Here is a 21,546-nt window from a genome sequence, read left to right on the forward strand (position 1 = left end):
CATGACATGAAAATAGTTTTGATTTTAAGAAATTAGATAACAATTCTAGGTTGTTACTTATATGATATAAGTATTTTGTAAATCTGTATTTTGTGTTACAAACATAATTTTCAAATATTTAAAGTTGTCCTGATGAAATGATTTTAATTGTTACTTATCTCATCACTTTGCTTCTGTCTTAATTCTGTTGTCGGTTGACTTTTACACAATACCTTCTCCTTTGAAACAACTGGACCAAATATAACCACTTGACCACAAGCATCATTGGGGTACATAGTTTTAAAATTGTGTCTGATGCCCTGTCTGACAACCAAGATGATAAACAGTTGGTTTAGAATAGAACATTGGGGTAAAATGCAAGTTTTGTCTATTTAAAAAACTGCTCAAGATAGAGAAATTTGACAGAAATATTAAATATTTTGAGCTCTACGTACTGTCCATTTACATCAAAATTGTCAGACAATTGACTTCTTCTAGGAGATATGGCCCTCATTTGAATGACTAATTTGTTCTTAGAATTTCTTCGTATTTAAACTTGTATGACTATTACAAGACAGATTGTAATTTTCTAGCTTGAATTCAGAGATAAGTGGCACGTAGCTGACAAGAAAGTTCACAAAAGTCCATCTGTACATGTAGGTCAAAGCATGATTACTATATATAGTAGTAATCTGGCATGGATCTATAAATAGATTGGTATTTTATTGGTCTATGAATAGATTAACCTAGCATGAATTGAATATATTGCCTAATTAGATCATGCAAATGTAGTCAGCATGGAATTAGATATAAAATTGGGTTTATAAATTTTGCTGGGTTCTGGAAACAATCCTTCTACATAGAATATAAAAAAGTCATTGTTAAAGTTATAATTACAAAATAAACTCTAATTTGATTTCTTTTTACCTCTCTTATAATCTTAATATATTTAATGCTTACAAACAAAAGATATAATCTGTGTTAATCAACGATTGAAAATGATTTCAAAGGATTAAAATAATTCATTCTTTTCACCAATTTCCATCTCCAAATATCCTACTTTAATTTCAAAGTCGGCATTTGGAACTCTACCCCTTTCCCCCCGTTTTTTGTACGATCAATGCATATGAATGGGATTGATTAATATATGTAGTTATAACCCCCTTTCTCTTGAGTTAGGAACCCCCTTTCTCTTGAGTTGGGAACCCCCTTTTAAAGATAGCTGGACTAAACATGCTTAAGATGACTGCACATCAGATTATTACTGACCTTATCCAAATTGAGAATATTTTACATTTAGTTAAACTTCGATAAAATTGAAGACTCGACACGTTGCTTACTTTATATTGCACTGATTATAGTTATTACAAGAAATGAGTCCTTGCACCAAAACCAAATGTGTACTGCTTATATAGATATATGAATGTGTAAAGGTAATAATCAGAAATGCTTGTGCCTCAAGAAGGCATTAAACATACATGCATGAGTATGGTATATTTTATTGATTATTAAAGATAACCATTAAATTTATATGCCCTTGAACAACAAATAGGAATGATAAAATTGCAAGTTATCTGTCAATGATTTGGTGTGTTCATTACCTAGGAATTTGTGATATGGTAACATAGTAATTTTTTTTTATTGAAAACACTCAATTGGGTGATATTCACAATGTGGGGAGAAAAAAAATCCTATTTAATGAATATTGACTGGTAATTTTTAGTTGCCAAATGAAGAAAAATTGTGATTAGTTTTTCAATAAAAAAAAAACTCCGCAAAAATTAAAAGTACTGCATAATTTATAAAATTATCTTGATTGTCCAATGCAATTTAAATTATTTTGAAACTAACTTACGAAAGAATAACTCAAGAATTAGATTGGAACTAGAAATGTTTAATTTTGAAAATGACATATTTTAGGGAACTTTAATGCTTCATAGACAAGAGCCTGCTATGATGCATCAAGGAGAGGTCCAGACCCTTTGTGAAGTGACGATGAAATATTATGGACCAAATCTAATACTGCCAAGAGACCAGAGAGACCCTACACAAGACATTGAAATTGAACAACAGCATTGTGGGGGAAATACACTTCCTGTTTTCAAGGAAAGGATTAAACCTGGAGGTACTGAAATATTGAAAACATGTCTTCCTCTGGTATAATATAAGTTTAAACAGTATTTATAAATGAAAAATTACAAGATATATTACAATGTTTCATAACGTTCTAATATGGGATTCGGAAATAAGTTGGAAAAACTTTTATTAATCTGTATCCCTGTTGTATAATATTAAGAAGATGTGATGTCATAACTATAAATCACAGCAAAGCCTTTGAAAATGGTCAAAAACTGCATAATGTAGTAGACTATTAAATGCCCCTGCCATGACAAACCACTGAGCTTCAATCTTAAAACAATGGAGGAAAATCATATACGTAGTGAAGCAGACAACAACAAACAACAAACACTGAATAGACCGAATATAACACTTCATGATTAAAAAATTCAATTACTGATTGTGAAAGTGTTGTTTTGTTTGTACCTTATAATAGACTTATATTGCTTTAATTAATTTTGTCGAATGTATGTATTGAATCTGATGTTTATTTTCCACCAAACTAGTTAGACCTTTTAATTGTCAATTAAGTTCATTTAAAACACCCCTGCAGTAAATTTTTCCATGTTTATATTTTCAGATGAGTTTACATTCATATCTAGAAGACACAGAGGATATCCTTTTAGTCTGTCTATATTTGTGGATGGTAGGATAAGTGCTCGAGTCAGTACCTGTTGTGAATACGGCCATGCTAAAGGAGTCAGACTAGGCGGTAAAATGGGACAGTTCTGTCTGAAAAATATCACTGGTGCTACACCTTGCTACAAGTAAGAAGATCACATATATTTATAGATTATAAAAAGAGAGGGTGTTTCTCAGCTTTAGTCTCTTTGAAGGGTGACAGCCTTGAAATGAGATGTGGCCAAGAAATGTACATCATAAAATCCATTGATTATCTACGATTTTATCTCTATTTTGCTGACAAGTTAGGTCCTTGATATTTACATTGATAACTGCATGTGAGAGTTTCTAGCGATAATTTGCTAAAGCATGATCTGAAAAATTATCACAAAAAAAATCAAAGAAAATAATACACATAATAGCAATAAAACTTGATACATAATGAAAGGCTTGAGGACATAAGACAGATTGTAAAATTGGATGTAAAAATATATGACAAATTGGGAATTTGGTCAAAAAGATTTTTCTAAAAAGAAAAACAATTTATTTGTATAAATTATAATTGGGATCGTCATTTTTCTCTGTAGATGCAAGTTGAATGCTCAAGCTAGTCCGCGTACATTGAAACGTCCTACTTCAAAGAAAAGACAACAGAAAGTAGAACAAATTAAAGAGGAAATTATTGTTGTAAGAAAAGAGCAGAAAAACAAGGAAGAAGGTAATTGTCACATTACTCTAAATTGTCACATGATCTTAAAAATGGCTTTTTCTGAGGCACATAGACATAAATAACTCTAACATTGTCACATGATCTTCAAAATGGCTATTTTTCTAGGGCACAATATAGACATAATATAAACTCAGTCACATAATCTTCGAAATGGCTATGTTCTAAAACACATTATAGACATTACTCTAACATTTGCCACATGATCTTTAAAATTATGGCTATGTTTTCAGACACATTATAGACATTCTAGCACATTAAATGGATAGTAGAGAACTTCTTTTTCAAAATGCACATGTTTCAATTACTTTCACAAAAAGCACTAAACTTTATTAGATGTTTGAAGAACTGAAAACTTTAGCACATTAAAATAACAGTAAAATTTCTTGCCAAATTTTGGTGCATGATGCTAAAAAAATTGACTGATTTGTAGTTGTGTGTTTTAATGTGTGCAAATACTAATTTGTGGTGTGTAATATTTCATCAGCACTAGCTTAGAGGATATGTGTGATTTACAGTCAAACCTGCTATGAAGATCATCTCTTAGACTCTACTAAGTATTGTATGGTCAGGTCTTTTACTGTAGGTCCTACTGTTGCAATATCTATGCACCTTGAACCTCAATTCAAAGGTCACTTTTATTATAAGATCAGTTTTTCTCTGGGACAGAGGGTAACCTTATATGTAGGTTTGACATAGTCAAGAAATGAAAGATTCAGATTGACCCTGATTTTAAGAAAGCTTTCAACTAACCGTGATTTTTGTTACTAACATGGACCATTTCAGAGGAAGCAGAAGACAATGTAGTGGTACCAGTAGAGGGCGCTGGTGATGATGACGATGATAAAACAAGATCTCATAACGCTTATATTAAAACTGACACAGATTCTGATCGCAGTGATAACAAAATTAATGATTATAAGAAACAGAATGGTACAAAATTCTTCGTCTTTATAGGAATGCTAGTCGTGTTTTACTGTGGTTATATCAGGCTACAACCAGTTATTGTATTTATCCTTTTGGACCATAATTCATTGTTCAATTATAATTAGGTCTTTATATAACCTATTTCTTTGAATAGATTTTTTTTTTGTCCTTAATATGAAGTGGTAAAAAGATAATTAGTTTTTTTGGTTTTACTTTGAATTTATCTTGAGTTTTGAAGTCAAATTGTTAATCCTATAATTAAAGTCATAGAAAGTTAAAATTTTTCTCAATATTATTTATTAGTTGGGTATTTATTGGTCATGTATACCTATAAATTTGTTGTAGCCTGATAATTTTTTATCTGCATGGAGTTTATTTTTGTTGTCTTATTTATTCTTGTTCTATGCATGCTTATACTCTGCTAAAAGTAACATGCTATCAAAGACTATTTTTTTTGTACGAAATGCCTAAAATAAGTTTTTCACTAAAATCTCTAAAAGTCCTAACAGCTAGATGAAATAGTTCCAGTTTTTATCGTTTTAATAAATCAATTAGACAAAGTGATTGGATAAAAGTTCAACCTTTCAAATTCAAGATGGATCATAAAATAATAGTTTTTTTTTACAGAAAACATTAATTTATAGATCACTTTGTCTCACAGTTAGTCAGGGGAGGTAACCCACCCTCATATAATCATTGATTTGAGTCTTACTAGAACTTGGATCGTACTATCTTATTGTTCTAATTAAAAGTAATAAATGTTTTAGGATCTTATAATGAAACAGAATAATGCTTTGAATATACATCACACATTTATTACAGGACATTTAGCAAACAACAATTGATCATCTTGACTGAATTATTAGTATGAATACATTTATTATCGAACATTTTTCAATTTGACCATATATATGATATTTGCCATTACATATTTATAAACATTGCATGATTTGATCACAATATATTATATAATAATTAATGTGCTGCATGTAGTATCATTTTCATCGCTTGAAGACTGTACGGTTGCCTTTATAAATTCTACCATCCACTATAATTGATATTTGATGGATAGTTGTCTCATTTTTAATCAAACCACATCTCCTTATTTTTATATTGTAATTTTCACAGATATTTAATAATTCTTCATTTTAAATAACCTTAATTTACAAATGTTGTAATGAACACAGGTTTCATTGTAAACTTGTTCCCAAATTTGATAAAAATGAAGATTAATATAAAGAATCAGGAAGTAAGAAAGGTCGGTTATTAAAAAACTGGAATATAAGAGAAAATTTATTTTGATATTATAATTAAGAGATTTTAGTAAATTAAATAAACTTTTATTTTATGCATTGAGTAATAATTGAATTATTATGTTTCAAAATGTCAGAATGTTTTTAGCCTAGGTAATAAAGAATTATTGAAATGTTACATGATCACTTAGTAAACTTAAATATGTTGTATTTTGCAGAGGATAATTATGAAGATGATGATTTTGAAGAAGAAGAATCTGGCAGTAAGAAAGATAGTGGACCAGGTGAGTACATGAGACATATCTCATTAGAAAGGTCTAAAAACAAGAGGAGAAAAGGTGAGTACGTACATGAGATTTATTTCATTAGAAATGTCTAGCAGGAGAATTGTTGAGTATGTGAGATTTATCTCTTTCGAAACATCTAGGAGGAGGAGAATAGATAAGTACTTGAGATTTTTCTCATTATTAAGATCTACAACCCTAGAATTATAAGGTAAAAGCATGAGATAGTCTCTATAATAAACTGTTATCACAGAGATATGTCTCGCCTTTTTGTAATTTTGATTATGAAAATGTTGAAATCAAAATAGCAATACCTTAACTTCTTACACAAGTTATGCAAATATTCAAAGTCAATGAACCATGACTGAGTTACATGGTTAAACAATCTCCATGTAAATCAGATGTGTCAATGCTAATACAACTGCATACCACATACAATTGACTTATTATAAAAATACATGTAAAGTAAGCAAACCATTCAAAGTCAATAGACCATGACTGAGGGGGCCGAGCCAAAAAATCTCCATGGCAATGAGATGTGGCAATGGTAATACATCTGCATACCAATTATCATTGACGTACCACAAGTGGTTCTCCATAAACTGACCTAATTACAAACTAATACTTGTAAAGTAAGCAAACAATTCAAAGTCAATAGACCATGACTGAGGGGCGGAGCCAAATAATCTCTATGGCAATGAGATGTGGCAATGGTAATACGTCTGCATACCAATTATCATTGACATACCACTAGTGGTTCCCCATAAAACTGAGCTAATCACAAACTAATACATTGTTGACGCCGTTGCCGTGGCCGACTCCGGAAACAGCACACCTATGTCTCGCTTTTTGACTCCGTCAAGGCGAGACAAAAATGGACTACAATAGGTTAATACATGCAATTGTCTATTTACTTGGTCTGACAAACAAATATGTGAGTTAGCAGTAGAATTAACTGAAATAAAATCAGATGAGAACATGAGATTTTTCTCATTAAAAGCATCAGTACAACACCTGAGTTTGTATAATAAATCTTGTTTGATTGGCTCACAACAACAAAAAAATACACGAGCTCACAACATTTGTTAAATCAGAAAATATGAAGCTTAAACTTCATACAAAAAAGATTGATATATTTTTTTTTAAAGTTTATTTATGAATTTTAAGAATTAATTTAAAGTCCTGATATAATTTGTAAACAAAGTGTCACACAAAATAATCAAGCTTTTTAAATCTGTTATTCAGTACAGTTATATATAATGTTAGAAAATATTGTGTCAAATTGTAATGGTGAGAATTACATATAGAAGCTGAAAAATCTTTTTTAAGTGTTGAGCTTTTTCAAAATATACTGTGAGACTATTTTATATATCTACTTTTAATATGTAAAAGATTTTCTGATATACATATATAACATAGAATAAAAGCTAACACTGCAGAATTTAAAAAAAAACCACCTAACTTTTAAACCTTTTTGAGATGTAATGTTGATCTTTATAATATAGAACTTGATTGTACAAGATTGGTTTGGGGCTATTCCAGGAAAAAAATATATATGGGTTTCGGGTTTGAATACACTTTCTATATCGCACTACCCATAATTATGCCCCACCTACGATAGTAGAGGGGCATTATGTTTTCTGGTCTGTGCCTCCGTTCGTCTGTCTGTGCGTCCGTGCGTCCGTTCGCTCCAGATTAAAGTTTTTGGTCAAGGTAGTTTTTAAAGAAGTTGAAGTCCAATCAACTTGAAACTTAGTACACATGTTCCCCATGATATGATCTTTCTAATTTTAATGCCAAATTATAGTTTTGACCCCAATTTTATGGTCCACTGAACATAGAAAATGATAGTGTGAAGTTCAGGTTAAAGTTTTTGGTCAAGGTAGTTTTTGATGAAGTTAAAGTCCAATCAACTTGAAACTTAGTACACATGTTCCCCATGATAGGATCTTTCTAATTTTAATTCAAAATTAATGTTTTGAACCCAATTTCACCGTTTACTGAACATAGAAAATGATAGTGTGAGTCGGGCATCTGTGTACTATGGACACATTCTTGTTTTTTATTTCATTTGTAACAGAAATGTATTTGCTTTAACCCCTTCCCATGTGCATGTTTTTTTCCTGGAATATCCCTAACATGATGAGATCTTTATATGGATTAAACAAAACTGAAGAAATGATGACTGTATATTTTTTAAATTACAGATGATTGACAATAGAAGGGTTATTATTATTTTATATTTTTATTGTTTTTATATATACATAAGTAGTTTATTATTGTAAATGCCTATTTCATGTCATTTTTCACCACTTATATTCATTTTCAATCTTATGTTTTGATGATAATAAGAATAGAAATTCTTTCTACTTTTGGGGGTGATAATAATGACTTTCTGTTGTGCCTACACTGAATTAGTTATGGGACAATACATTTTCCAGCCATCCTTCTCATATATAAGGTTTTGGGTTAAAGGTAGTCAGTGGTCACAGAAATCTTTTAATTAGCATGATTAGTACTCATGATCATTATGAATTCAGTTTTTAATTTAAAAGTTAAAGAAGATTTTTTTTTTAAATGTGACATTGTGAGTAGGCTACAAATTCTTGTTTTGATAATATTATTATTAGTTTGTAACTCAAGTCACCATTTTCCTAAAAATATACAAATTATTTGTTAGTAAATTTAAACTTTAGACTATTAAAGTGTTTTAAAAAGAATTTGTAAAACAATTTAACATTTTTCAGTAACATATATCATTAGTGTTTAGATTTGTTGAAAAGGTTGAAAATGAATCATAAGTGCTTATAGAATATAGTAGTTTATTGTCTTATTTATTTATCTATTTTTTCCTACAATGTTTAATAATTATTCTCAATTTATCAGATACCAGGATAAATATTCTGGACAAAGATGATATAAATGGTGATTATTGAGTTGTCCCCCCTTAAGTTCACTTCCTGTGTCACATAAAATGTTTGACCTGTGGTCAGGGAAAACAAGTCTTGTTACCTTATTATAGATTTTATAAATATTATATATAGTCACAGCTTATTCAGTTGAGTTATAGAAGATTTTGCTATTTTAGCTTTTCACAAAATATAAATCCCATTTAACAAGAGTTGTGTCCTTTTTCCCCCTTTTTCAGCAAACCTAATAGATAAACTGTTTCAGTAGTGAGTTAAGACTCTGAAACAATATAGTTGATTGTCCCCTTAGTATTCGTTTAATTTTCAAATTAATAAACATATTTAATTGCTAAAGTTGTTGAACTTATCTACCATAGCATAGAAAAGGAAAAAGAAATCAAGTTTAGAATATTCCTTTCCTGGAATCCTACTATTTCCCTAAATAAAATGAATGACATTTAAAACTTATCCTTATTTGAACACAAATTTTAATCATAGAATTTATATTACCCTCCTACGTTTCTTCCCCAAAGTATTTCTATAAAAAGGGGGGATATTAATATGTTTTGTGAAAAGCTGAACTTTGCAAATCACTCCTGAAAACCTGCTGTAATGTAAAAGCAAGCAAGCATGTAGTTTTTCAAGTCGCTGGTTCAGGGAGATATTTAAAGCCAAAATTAGTCGGATAGTAAAAAAACAAATTTAGTTTTGCATGCTGCTTCATATTTTGTTATTTAAATTTATTCCATCTTTAAGATTGATATTGTGCCTGTTTCCCTGACCACAGTGGCAAATGAAATCACTGCATGGTTGATGTGATATTTACAAACTTTGACCTTGAATAACCTTGTTGGCAGTATATCAGTATTTTTTAGAACTTTTGACAGAACTCTTCATTTTGTTAAAAAAGATTTAAAGAAATTTATTTTTCATTGAGTGACTAAAAGCTTATTTTCAATTTTTATTATTTGACATTTCAACATCTATGTCATTGTAGATTTTGTAAAATTTGGATTTAAAATTTTGTCCAATGACAACCCTTTTTTGCCAGTTAAGGTCATAGTTAAATGTTGACTATTCTAAAAAATCCTCTGCAGCCAAACAATCATGTTCAAGATGAAATTGAGATCATGATTTAATACTAAAGAAAAAATAGGTGACATGTTCAACTGTGTAAGATGCATTACAACTAATACATGAATATGATAAATCTTCAGTTCGAGCCTGCAGAGTTTATAAATGATTAATTATTTTAATATTTTAATATTTAGGTAATTTAAATTATAAGAATATTATTGACAATATCAATGATTATTGCAGATTTCTTTGTCTTTATGTGTGTACTACAGTTACATGTTTACATGTGTGTTGTGTATTTTATGTTCTGTCACCTTACTAGACTTTAACAGGGCCACCATTTTACCTGTACTCATATGAATGACATGTGCCTCTCACCTATATATCACATGATATGTCACATGACCACCACCTCATCACCACAGATTTTGAATTTCAAGACTTTTGTTTCACAGGTTTGTATATTTTTACAATATTAAGAGACAAAAAAGTAAAATAAAAAAATACTAAACTCGGAGGAAAAGTCAAACTGAAAGTCCATTAAATCATCAAATGGCAAAGTCAAAAGCTCAAATGTGTTGATCACGGTGATCAATTATGAGGATGAGTCTCATCGTTTTGAAAAAACCAATGAGGTCAGATTGCCTATGAGACAAGTATCTATCAGAGAACTAAGTTTAAGGTTTCAATAATCTTAACTTAAAAAAGCCTTAAAAACATTATCATTTAATTTTATAAAATCAAGAAAACTTGATCATTTATGAAACAGATTTTTGGAATACAAAGTAAAAACACAAAAACTGTTGAGACATATTCCAACACACTGTCACAATTGATCTGTGTCAAATAGGAATCAGCCTCATGTATATACCTATGTTAACCTATAACATTTAGGTTAATAATAATCTCCAAAAAGTATGTTCCAATTTCAAAATTGAGTTGGGTTGATATAAGAACCCTACAAAACACAAACAAACTCATAAAAGAATTTTCTTTTGTAATTGATTGTTCCAAATTCAATCAAAGTTTTGTACATGTATATGTGCACTTGCAAACAGTCGATTTATATCTGACGCAGATCATTTGTCTGTACAGAGTGTCAATCTATGATTTAACAGAATGTTTTCAATAATAATAGAATTTAACAATGTATAGCACAATACCCATTGAAGCTTACATAAAAAATATATGGTTTGATATATCTTACAGAAAATGACCTTGACATTAGAGGCCATAGATGTGAAGAAGACGATGAAGATGATTGGTCAGATATTGAAGATGCAGAGGTCTCACCACCTAGAAAAGTTCGTCAAATGAGGTCAAGTACACCAGTTGTTGGTTGGGATGAGGAAAAGGAGGAAGCTATTATTAGCAGAGAGGAGAATGAGGATGATGATGAGGCTGACGGTAAGAGACATGTCCATTTTGACGAGGATGTTCAATGTATTGCAGCATCAGATGAATCTGAAGACACATTAGGTCAGAAAGAATCAGACAATGCCAAAGATAGGGACTTGAAGAAAGAAAGAGACATTGAAACCAAAGTTGAAGAATTTTTAGAGGAGAATGATACATGTGACGAAGTATCAGAGATAGAGACTGACCTTGACTCTCCAAGGAGAAAGCAAGAATCTCAAGGTCGTATGAAAAAACCATCAAGGGAAGTTGATAGGGTTGGGGTAACAAGAGAAGACAAATTAAAACGACTAAAAAAACAGGATAATGAGGTTTACAGCGATGATTTTGATTCTGTTACATCTTATGTTAGTGAATCTAGTACCAAATCAACTGAAGTCTTTAAGGGGGAAAGCCCTCAATCGTTGTCTTCTTCTGAATCTTCAACTCCAAAAACTGGTGAGTACAAAAACAAGGCACCAGTAGATGTTGTATCACCAATGCACATGCATGTTAGTAAAGTGCACGAAGATGATTTGCATGAAAATGTAGATGTGAAAGGCGAAAAAAGTGTAGTGGTTGAAGAAAAGGGAGATAATTATGAAATAAGACAGGAAAGTGACGGAGAGGAAGACTCTAGCATGGAGTTTAGGAAGGGAGGACCAATGTCTATAACATTTAGTGAAATGGATATCATTGGGCCGCTTGCAACTCTTCTTGTGAAAGTACGAAGAAGGAAACGTGAAAAATCAGAAAAACGATCAAGAAAACAGATGTTGATTATGATTGATGAAAGTGAAACAGATAGTTCTGATAAACCGGCTGACCATACTCTTGTAGATAATATAAGTAAACTAAGTGATAAACTAGCTGCCTATACGCCTGGAGATGATACAAGTAAAGCAAGCGATAAACCAGTAAATGATAGTTCTGTCGATGCTATAAGTGATAAACAAGTTGACCATACACCAGAAAATGCTACAAGTAATGCAAGTGTAAAGAAAGGTACAAAGGATACTGTTCAGGATGAAAAACCAGTAAGTGAGACAGAGGTGAAAGGTCAGATTATAGAAAATGATGGTTCAAAATCTGAAACTGAAACTGACAGCAAAGCTGAGAATTCCGATAAAATAATTTGCCAAGGGAGACTAAAGCCAATATCTAAACCAAAATCAAGAACTTCTAAAAAATCTCGAAGTTCAGAGCACTCTGACTCCTCTTTCTCAAGTGTATCAAGTTTGAATGGATCTTCAAAAGGTACATGTAGAACTTGCCGAAGAGAAAAGGTCATTGTTGTAAAACCAGCACAAGCTACGAAAGAAACATCCATGTCAGAGGTCGAAGTTGAGACAGTTATGAAACACAAAATTAAACCAAAAAAAGAATTAATTAGCGATCATTTTGATGCTGTCATAGTCACAACACCTACTGTTAGCATTAACAAAGAAACCGTTGTCCCACAGCAGAATAGTAATGTAAGATTTGTTAAACCAAGTTATTTACAGAGAGAGTATGATGATGATGATGGATATGACCAAGTCCGTATGAAAAAGATAGAAGAAAGGGAGAAGAAGAAGGACCCTTCGGACGAGGATATTCTACGACAGTTGATTCAGAGTACATTTGATGAGTCATATGAGGTTGACGATGACATCAGTGTCATAGATATTGATGATGATGAGCCATCAATTACAGAAAAATTTAGCACTACTGATAAATTATCAGAGAGCTTTGCTCAGACAGTTCACCTGAAAAAGGACAATATAGATGATGACACTAACAGTTCGAGCAAAATGTTGACCTCAAAGGCTACCAAGCAAACTGAGTTGGATAATGTTCCCAATTTAGAGATTATCGGAACAAAGTCCAAATTGTGTACTGAATTGACTGATGAAATTGAAGAGATCAAATTGGATGATGATAATAATGATTCTGAAAACCAAACAAACAAAATTTCATCTATTGATAAGAAGATCGAAGATGATCAAAGTGTTACTAAAGACCAAAAAGAAGAACCAAATACATCCATGGACCATGAAGTGAAACTTGTTGCTGAAAAATCATACAGTATTAAGTTCAAAGCAGATAGTATTGACGAAATAAATTTAGTGGATGATAAGACTGGAAACCAAAAAGATAATTCTGTAAGCCAGAAAAATGAGAAAATTGCTACAATTGATCAAACCATACACATAACAGCAGATAGTTCTATCACTGTTAAACTAGAGGCTGAAGTGTTCAAAGCAACACAAGGAAGATCTGAGGTACCTCAGGTTATGGTGGCATCAGCTGATTTCTTTGACGAAAAATTGGTGGATGAAAAGCAGAATGTTTATCTGGAGAAGATTCAATCTGTTAAAAAAATACAACCTCATAATGGGGAGATAACTCCAGCAGATGAACAACAGAGTAATGTTACCTTCATTGAAGTATCTGTTGCTAAACCTGGAGAGTTAGTACCAGCTGAAAAAGATGTTAAACCTAAGGAAAATGAAGTGACAGACATGTTAGATGGAAATGATGCTGTTGGTCAAGAATTGTGGACTGTACCAAGACCTATCAAATACGCTACTATGTTAGAGGAAAGAGAAAGGTCAATAGACGACAGCAATATACCTGTAGCCAGTAGTTACAAGACTTTGTTAGAAGGTGATGCATATATACAAAAAGAGAACAAAACTGAATCAGGAGAAACAGTACTAAATGAAACTGGAAGTCAATTAGTGATACATGAGGCTGTAGAGAATATGGTTGATGTGGAACATATAGAAAAGGGGGAAAAGACTAATACTAAACAATTTATATATCAGAAATATTCTGTAGAGAATCAAGCTGACACTGTAGTAATGGAATCAGTAACTAGTTTACCAGTCAGCTCAAAATCTTCTGTTCCATTTGAAGAGGATAATTTGTCAATATCTTCAGCCATTGTTGGTGAATATGTTCAAACTATTATAGCAGAAGCTAAAAAAATAGAAGAAGCCCACACTGTTATGAATGACCATGTACAAAACATTATGTCTGAAGCTAAGAAATTAGAGGAAATTCAGGTCAAATCATCTGTAAATGATGAAATGGATGAGGTCATTGAAAGGAATAACGAGAAATTAAAAGAAATTGAGATAAAATCGTCTACTCATGATGAAATGAAATCTGAAGAAATCAGTGAAAGGAAAAATGAGAAATTGGAGGAAATTGAGATAAAATCATCTACTCCTGATGAAATAAAATCAAATGAAATAGGTGAAAGGAAGAAAGAAACAAATGAAAATAAGGCAACAGTAACTTTGGATGAAAGAAAAGTTGATTCATCTAAAGACAATGATGCAATGATGGTTGTAGATGAAACAGATAAAATGTCCACTACAAGTGAAACTGACATATGTTCAGTATCCTCGAGTGTCATAGAAAGTTATGTCAACCACGTGTTAACAACAGCCACAGAACAAACTGTTACCTATAAAGATGTTAGTAAACAGGCAAACAAGGAAGATAAGGTAATACCTTTAGCTGTTGACATCAAACCAAGTGTCTTGCTACAGAAAGCAGATGGTTTGAAAGATACACCAGATGAAACAATGCCTACTGCTACTGAAATAAAAGTACCTGAATCAGAACTAAAGACAAACGTAAAAGAAGAACAAAAGGAAATATCTTCAGCTGTATCAAGTTCTGAAACAAGCCCAAATTTAGATCTTACTACTGATTTGAATAAAGATACATTAGCACAACAAACACCGGTTTCTGAGGCTGCTAAAGATGAAGATTTGAGGTGCATAGCTGAACAGCAGCAATCAGTTACTGAATCCACTATAAGTCCAAAGTCTGAATTTGATAGTCCTTTAAATAATGATTCCACTGTTAAAATACAAGAGAAAAATGATGCTACTGCTGATACCATGTCCTTGACATCTGTCTCCTCTAGTGTTGTCTTGGAATATGTAGGTAATGTACTGGAAACTGTAAAGGGAGAGCTAACTACAGATCAGAAGGTAGAATTAAACCAGTCACCAGACTTTCAAAAGGATAGCCAGTCACATTTACTCACTCAAAATGATATGCAAAGCTCACCAGTTGTCCAATCAGCAATGATGTCACTGGTTGAAGATGGAAAGACTCAGGAGGTTGACCAATTGAATAAAGAGAAACAGGGTGATGTGGAAGTATTAGTTATCCAATCAGAAAAGAAATCACAATTTGAAGATGGAAAGACACAGGAGGTTGACCAATCAAATAAAGCGAAACAAGTTGATGTGGAAGAAAAAGTTATCCAATCAGATATGATTTTACAAGTTGAAGATGGAAAGAAACAGACAATTGACCAATCACATACAGACAAACATGATGATGTGGATGAATCTTCAGTTTCATCTTCTGTTGTAATGGAGTATGTTAATTGTATTGTACATACCATAAAGGAAGATTTAAGTAAAATAAACGATAAGGATGACAAAGAAAGTAATAAAGTAGAACAGGAAGTTGGAAATAATAAAGCTGAAAAAGAGGCTGATGTACCTGAAACACCAAGAACAGATCTAGAGGGACAGGAATCAGCTTTGTCTGCCCCAGAATCACTTAAAAACATCAGCCGCTCAGCTATTCAGAAAGATTCACATTCAAAAGAGTCAAGTTTTAACAGTAAAACCAAAGAAAGTCCATCATCTATATATACAGAACAGAATAAGAAGAAAGAAACAATTGTTGCTGAAATACATATAAAGCAAGACACATCTAAAGCATGTGAAAATGTCAAAGTATCTGAAAATAGCACAAATCAAACGTCTGATGTTTGTATTGTGGGAAAGGAACCAATTTCTCCAGCTAGTAATAAAAATACAGAAGGAACTGAACCTAAAAATGAAAGTACAAAAATATTAAAAACAGAAACAAGTCCAGTAACTTCAAAACAGGTAGACAAAAAGATTTTACCTGACGACAAAATGATAACTGAAGCTGTTAATGAACATATCTATAGTGATGATAGCGATGAGATGAGAGCTGTAGAGGTAGCCGTGTTAGAAACTGGCATGGTGGGAAGTCTGGCAGCCATTATACACATGGACTCTAGTTCTAATGAGTCCTTTAATGGTACTATTTCGCCAGTGGATAACAAGAGTGTTTCTGATATTAGAGGTGTAAACAAAGAGGAGAATCAAATAAAACCTGAGGAGAAAAATCATGAAAATATTGTTAAAGAAACAGCTGAAGCAACACCTATTTCTGAAAGGAAAACAATGGAAACACCAACCACTGATACTAAATCTGCAGATAAACCTATCACTGAAACAAAACCAGTAAATACATCAACCATTGAAACCAAACCAGTAGAAACACCAATCACTGATACAAAACCAGTTGAAACAACAACCACTGAAACAAAACCAGTGGAAACACCAACCACTGAAACAAAACCAGTTGTTGAGCCATCTACTGAATCTAAACCAGTAGATTCACAAGACACTGAAACCAAACCAGAAGATACACCAACGAGTGATACTAAACCAGTAGATTCAAAAGTCACTGAAACCAAACCAGTAGATACACCAACCACTGAAACAAAATCAGAAGATAAACAAAGCATTGAAACTAAACCAGGTGATACACCCATCACTGAAACCAAACCAGTAGATACACCAACCACTAAAACAAAATCAGAAGATACACCATCCACTGAAACTAAACAAGTTGATACAACAATCACAGAAACTAAACCAGTAGATACACCAACCACTGAAACCAAACCAGTAGATACACCAACCACTGAAACTAAACCCGCAGATACACCAACCACTGAAACCAAACCCGTAGATACACCAACCACTGAAACAAAATCAGAAGATACACCAACCACTGAAACAAAATCAGAAGATACACCAACCACTGAAACAAAATCAGAAGATACACCAACCACTGAAACAAAATCAGAAGATACACCAACCACTGAAACCAAACCCGTAGATACACCAACCACCGAAACAAAATCAGAAGATACACCAACCACTGAAACTAAACAAGTTGATACAACAATCACAGAAACTAAACCAGTAGATACACCAACCACTGAAACCAAACCAGTAGATACACCAACCACTGAAACTAAACCCGCAGATACACCAACCACTGAAACCAAACCCGTAGATACACCAACCACTGAAACAAAATCAGAAGATACACCAACCACTAAAACTAAAACAGTAGATACACCAACCACTGAAACTAAACCAGTAGAAACACCAACATCCGTAACAAAACCTGAAGATACACCAATCTTTGAAACAGAATCTGTTGATTCATCAACCACTAAAACTAAACCAGTTGATGTGCCGACCACTGAATCTCAATATGTAGATACACCAACAACTGAAACAAAACCAGTAGAAACACCAACCACTAAAACTAAAACAGTAGATACACCAACCACTGAAACAAAATCAGTAGAAACACCAACCACTGAAACTAAAACTGTAGATATAAGAACCAATGAAACTAAATCAGTAGAAACACCAACCACTGAAACTAAAACAGTAGATACAAGAACCAATGAAAATAAAACAGTAGAAACATCAACCACTGAAACTAAAACAGTAGATACACCAACCACTGAAATTAAAACAGTAGATAAATCAATTGCTGAAACAAAAGCAGTAGATAAAACAATTTCTGAAACAAAATCAATAAATACACCAATTTCTGAAACAAAAGCAGTAGATAAACCAACCACTGAAAATAAGCAAGAAGCTGCACAAAACACTGAAATCAAACTAGCAGCTACAACTGGAAGCAATACACAAATTATTAAGGCGAAACAAGCTGTGATACCAGTGACTGAAACAAAACCAGTAGAATCTGGTAATAATGATTCAATTGTTCTTGATGCAAGGACAATAGGAATTGTTGAAGTACCAGAAATTCCAGCTAAAATAGAACCAGTTTCAGAACAGGGAACTACTTCATCAACTGGTAACTTTGTAGAATCAACTATTGTTGAGGTAGGGAAAATAGGAATTACTGCAGTACCAGAAGTATCAGCAAATGTGGATCAAAACCAAGACAAGGGAACCAGTGCATCATCTGGTAATATTAGTTCAGTTATTGTTGACGCTGGAAAAATTGGAATAGTGGCGGTACCAGATGTTTCAGATATCAAAGAACCAGTTTCTGAACAGGAGAATAGTTCACACATCATTGATTCTGTTGTTGTAGAGGCAGGCAAAGTCGGAATCATTGCAGTACCAGTTGCAACAGAAAATGCAGAACCAGTTCAGGAGCAAGAATCAAGTAATCAAGCTGGCTCCTCTGTTGAAGCTGCATTAACTGAGGCAGGAAAAGTGATAGGTAGTGTTGTACACTTAAATGCAGATGATATTTCTGAAACTGTTGTGAATGAATCAGCATCATCCAATGAAAAGACAGTTCACAGTGTTATTGAGAATATTGTAATAAGTTGTGAGAAAATAGCTGCGGGGGTGGTCCATATTGATGAAAAAGGTAGTAATGTACCAAGTACTAATGACAAAGAGGAATCAAAAGATGTAACTGTTCATCTCTCTCATACTGATGTGACCTTCAAAGAAAATGAAACAGTCCAGCCAGTGCAATGCTCTTCACCTAAAACACAACAAAATGATCCTTTTGAAACAAAAACTGATACTGCCATACAAAATGATACAGTTGAGCAAGTAACATCTGTGAATTCTGGAAACTGGACTGTAGATATTGCTGAAGAAAATTGTGGACAGGAAGTTAATCCAGATACAAAAGGGGAAATAACTCATGTACCTGATATTGTTGTTACCTGTCCAAATAATCCACCAAATGAGGACTGTATTGTTCAAATCTCAGATAAAAAACAAGTCAATACAAAAACTTCTGAAAATACAGAGGACAATTCAAATGTTTCAAAACAAATTGATTCACAAGATTTGCCAATAAGTGTTGCTAAAGAGGAACACATTGAAACAATTGATAATCAATCACAACTACCAGATCAAAAACTGGAAACAAATGCTGAAACAGAAGAGGAAATGATAACAGAAAAATTTGAGTCAGATGTTGAATTTGAAAAGTCAACCTTGGATATGAAAAATTCAGAACAAATTGATAAAATTGGTCTAGAGACAAAAGAACATTCAGAAATTCAGAAGGCTGCCTCCAAAGAGTTAGAGAATGGGTCAGAGATTAAAGAAGCTGCCTCTGATGGCATTAAATCAGAGAATAGGTCAGAGATTAAAGAAGCTGCCTCCGATAGCATTAGATCAGAAGATGATGAAGAAGTATCAGCCATCTTAAATGAAATTGATGATAATCTAAGCAGTCGTGAGAAGACGAAATTAACTGAGGCTTTGAAAGAAAACATTCAATGCAATGATGAACAGAAAGAAGAGATGAAAATATTGACAAAGAAAGACCTTGAGGCATTATTAGAAAGTGATGCTGAATTATTGATTGACAAACAGACTATGAAAGAAATTAAGTCTGCTGCTTATGATGTAGATGTTATGTCTACCATTTCTGAAGTCACAACAGACTCAGTCACACAAAGTGTTCCAAAATAAAAGCTGAAAGAAAGAATGGTTAATCTTCATGATTTTAACACAAGATTATACTGTGGATTCATTTATATTCATTGGGTACCAATATTTGTGGATTTTGTACCAAGAAATTAAATTTTCAATGAATGAATATTTTTCTTTAGGCTTGTATTCAGACTTCTGCAAAACCATGAAATTAAATATCCAGGAAACCAACAAGTTTTATTTCATACACAAAAATTGGTACCCACAAAAATAAATGAATCCACGGTTTGCTTTTTTAGACTGAGTTATCAGAAATCAATTTTTAGTCGGTGTTGTAATATTGATTTTCCTAAATGTTGTAATCTTGAATTTTATCACAAATAAAATCTTGAACTCTATATTTTGAATTTCAAGTGCACTCTCTTGATTAAGTTAATTCATTTTGCATTTTTCTTTAAGTTTGTTAACTCTGCAATTTTTGTTGAAACTTTAATGTTGTTTAATTATTTTTAGATATTTAACTCACTAATAGTTGTCTTAAAAGCACAGGTTGAACATGTCACATAATTATTTTATTTTTGTTGATATTTCTTTGAAGCTGTATAATTTATATGATTATATTAGATTTATGTCTAATTTTAAATAAGTTTCAACTATGAAGGAAATGTTTTAAAATTGTATGTTTTAGATGTGAACATTTCTGCTTTCTTGATGTGCTATATTAAGGGGTCACCAGATTTGAGTTTCCTGTCTTGAAATAAGTTGAGTGATGTTTAAAACTCATCAAAAAGAATTTCATAGCAAGATATGTCATCTTGACATAATATTTTTTTATTATTAAACTTTAAGTGTTCACAAACCATATTATTTAAAAAAAAAAATCTGTTGTCACCATTTTTAAAAGTGAGAAACTTCATTTTTTATCCCTTTTTATGTCCATTCTGAATATTCAAAATATTATATTATCAATTTTAAGTTTACCCTAGGGTAATCTTTTCCATATTCAGATGTATTTCAACAAGTCATAAATAGCATACAAAATTTATAAAAATCTGAAATACTGCCCAATTTTGTATATTTTGTCTTAAAGAATGTCATGGTTTATAAATTTACGTTGTCTATAAGATGCAATGGTTAAACTTTGCTTGGTCTAAAAGAATGTCATGTTTTAACTTTACTTCCTCTTAAAGAATTTCACGGTTTAACTTTGCTTGTCTCAAAGGTGTAATGGGTTAATTTACTTTGTTTAAAAGAATGTCATGGTTTAACTTTACTTTGTTTAAAAGAATGTCATGGTTTAACTTTATTTCGTCTAAAAGAATGTCATGGTTTAACTTTATTTCGTCTAAAAGAATGTCATGGTTTAACTTTACTTTGTCTAAAAGAATGTCATGGTTTAACTTTACTTTGTCTAAAATAATGTCAGGGTTTAACTTTGCTTGTTTCAAAGGTGTAATGGTTTAATTTACTTTGTTTAAAAGAATGTCATGGTTTAACTTAACTATGTCTAAAAGAATGTCATGGTTTATAAATTTATTTCATCTAAAAGGTGTAAAGGTTTTACTTTACTTTGTCTAAAAGGTGTAAAGGTTTAATCTATTTCGTCTAAAAGAATGTCATGGTTTAACTTTATTTCGTCTAAAAAAATGTCATGGTTTAACTTTATCTCGTCTAAAAGAATGTCATGGTTTAACTTTATTTCGTCTAAAAGAATGCCATGGTTTAACTTTATTTCGTCTA

General features: G+C 32.1%; 1 protein-coding gene across 1 annotated transcript in view; it reads left to right on the forward strand.

Moving 5' to 3' along the window:
• The window catches only part of LOC134689709 (microtubule-associated protein futsch-like), a 60,537-nt gene that overhangs the window by 11,381 nt on the left and 27,610 nt on the right, over positions 1 to 21,546 (forward strand). The window contains exons 7-13 of the mRNA XM_063549674.1: positions 1,900 to 2,104; positions 2,678 to 2,864; positions 3,306 to 3,436; positions 4,232 to 4,378; positions 5,844 to 5,909; positions 8,796 to 8,834; positions 11,105 to 19,831. Of these exons, the coding sequence (XP_063405744.1) occupies positions 1,900 to 2,104; positions 2,678 to 2,864; positions 3,306 to 3,436; positions 4,232 to 4,378; positions 5,844 to 5,909; positions 8,796 to 8,834; positions 11,105 to 19,831 (9,502 nt within the window). The remainder of the gene's footprint in view (positions 1 to 1,899; positions 2,105 to 2,677; positions 2,865 to 3,305; positions 3,437 to 4,231; positions 4,379 to 5,843; positions 5,910 to 8,795; positions 8,835 to 11,104; positions 19,832 to 21,546) is intronic.

Source organism: Mytilus trossulus, chromosome 11 (assembly GCF_036588685.1).
Source record: "Mytilus trossulus isolate FHL-02 chromosome 11, PNRI_Mtr1.1.1.hap1, whole genome shotgun sequence".
In the NCBI taxonomy this organism is placed as follows: Eukaryota; Metazoa; Mollusca; class Bivalvia; order Mytilida; family Mytilidae; genus Mytilus; species Mytilus trossulus.